Raw genomic sequence first — 2104 nt, forward strand, 5'->3', positions numbered from 1 at the left:
GTGTGTGTGTTGTAACCAAGAAAGAAAACAGTTCCCAAGAACTATGCTTCCCTTCACCCCCATTCGTTGACTTTCGCCCTCACAGCAGGGGTAGTGGACAAAGGAAGAAGCAAGGGACTTTTTTGTTGGGGAGGTTGGTTCTTTTTTAAATCTAACAGAAAGAGAGAAGAGCAGTGGACAGTTAGCAAGTGGACATTGAAAACATAGGCTGGTAGCAAGCAGCTCAGCTGCGATTAAACATTGCATTTCATTTAGCATTCATGAAAATCATATTCTTGGCGCAACAGCGCAATACATAGACGTTATCTACGAACATCAAGTGTTATTGAACTATTTCAAGCCGTCACACAAATATCATAATAATTCAACAACGCTTATAATGTAAATAGTTAAATTGTAGGTTTGCTTAGTGTTAAATATATGTTATACCAAACAGAACGTCCCGTCGTGTATCTGTGGATTGAGCTTGGCCCTATGAACATAGTCCATTACAAAATCAGGTACTCCGATCATACGACAGTGCTATTGATCTCAGTTATAGACATGAGTGTTCTGCCTGAGTGTAGTGATTATAGTGTTCTGAGTTATAAGCATTAAGTTTTTGCCTAAAAATGGTGCGTCCGCGTAAGAAGAAATCTATAGTGTGGGATTTTTTTTTTTTTTTTGAGAAAATAGAAAATGAGAAGGTGAAGTGCAAAAGGTGTAGTGTAACTTTAAAGTTTTTTAAAAATACTACAAACCTACATGACCACATCAAAAGGAGGGACGATATTGAACTAAAGGCTTTACAAGACGATCGTGTCATCGATGCTGAAACGTCTTCATCCGACCCTGCTACAGCTACAGCAGTATCAAGCTCTTCAACTTTAACTCCTTGTGCGTTGACGACACCATCACCACAAGGTAACTCTTCTGACTCAACTTTACTTCCCCCTAAAGAAAGAATCAAGCAATTGTGCCTGACATCTATTAGCAAAAACACAATATCTGAGCAGCAGATGAAAACCTTTGATCAAAATTTAATTGATATGATAGCTCTAGACAATCAGCCTGTATCTATTGTTGAGGACGAAGGTTTCAGACTGTATTCAAAATCTCTCAGGCCAGAGTATACGTTGCCCTCAAGAAAAACTCTGACAGAAACGTTAATTCCGGAATACTACTACAGCATAAAACAAAAGCTCTTGAGTATGCTCGAAAACATTGATCACTTGTCAATTACAACGGACTTATGGTCATCAGATAGTAACAAATCGTTTATCACAGTTACAGGTCATTTTATTCATGAATTTAAGACTTATTCAGTTGTATTGGCAACAGAGGAAATAAAAAAGTCTCACACCGAGGAAAACATATCAGGGGCAATTTTAAATGTTCTCGAACAGTTTAAAGTAACTAATAAAGTTGTAACGGTGGTTTCAGATAACGCCGAAAACATGCGAAAACCCATCAAGGATTTGAATAAACACAATCATCTCTGTGTAGCGCACACTCTCAATCTCTGTGTCCAAGTTGCAATAAACAGTAATGAAGAGTTTTCAGTAATTTTAGTTAAATGCAAGAAATTAGTAACAATGCAGCATATAAACTTAAAGAAATTCAAGAACAAATGAATTTACCAGTTTTGAGTGTAGTGCAAGATGTAGCCACGCGATGGAACAGCTCACTTATGATGTTGGAGAGGTTACTTAAACTTAAGTTACCATTGACTGTTGGTCTTGCTTCCTTGACTGAAGCCAAGGAGATGAATTTGGATGCTGAGGAGTGGATCATTATTGAAGAGGTAATACCTGTGCACAAGCCTGCTCTGCCAATGACCGAAAATTTGTCGGCGGAACACTACCCAACAATGTCTTGGGAGTCACCCTTACTAAAGTGGCTACAGAGCTGAAGCTGTCGTTAATGGCAGGCCCGTGCTGGGATTCCAAGGAGGGCGGTGGACAAGTCTACCAAAAGGGCGCCCATAGAAAGATGAATACGTATATATATATATATATATATATATATATATATATATATATATATATATATATATATATATATCAAATAACTTTATTAATATACGAAACGTCAGGAGGTGATTCCTGGTACCGAGATAAAACAA

General features: G+C 37.7%; 1 protein-coding gene across 1 annotated transcript; it reads left to right on the forward strand.

The window, feature by feature from the left end:
* The first annotated feature begins 611 nt into the window (after positions 1-611).
* Positions 612-1613, forward strand: LOC145672436 (E3 SUMO-protein ligase ZBED1-like). Its single transcript, XM_081741592.1, has one exon. The coding sequence runs from the start codon at positions 612-614 to the stop codon at positions 1611-1613; it is 1002 nt and encodes a 333-aa protein (XP_081597718.1).
* The last annotated feature ends 491 nt before the right edge of the window (positions 1614-2104 follow it).

This window comes from Thermobia domestica, chromosome 16 (assembly GCF_964235325.1).
Source record: "Thermobia domestica chromosome 16, izTheDome1.hap1.1, whole genome shotgun sequence".
Taxonomy (NCBI): Eukaryota; Metazoa; Arthropoda; class Insecta; order Zygentoma; family Lepismatidae; genus Thermobia; species Thermobia domestica.

Bases quoted from the DNA above. Each gene is read 5' to 3' on its own strand.
- LOC145672436 (XM_081741592.1), top strand. From the start codon at position 612: ATGGTGCGTCCGCGTAAGAAGAAATCTATAGTGTGGGATTTTTTTTTT.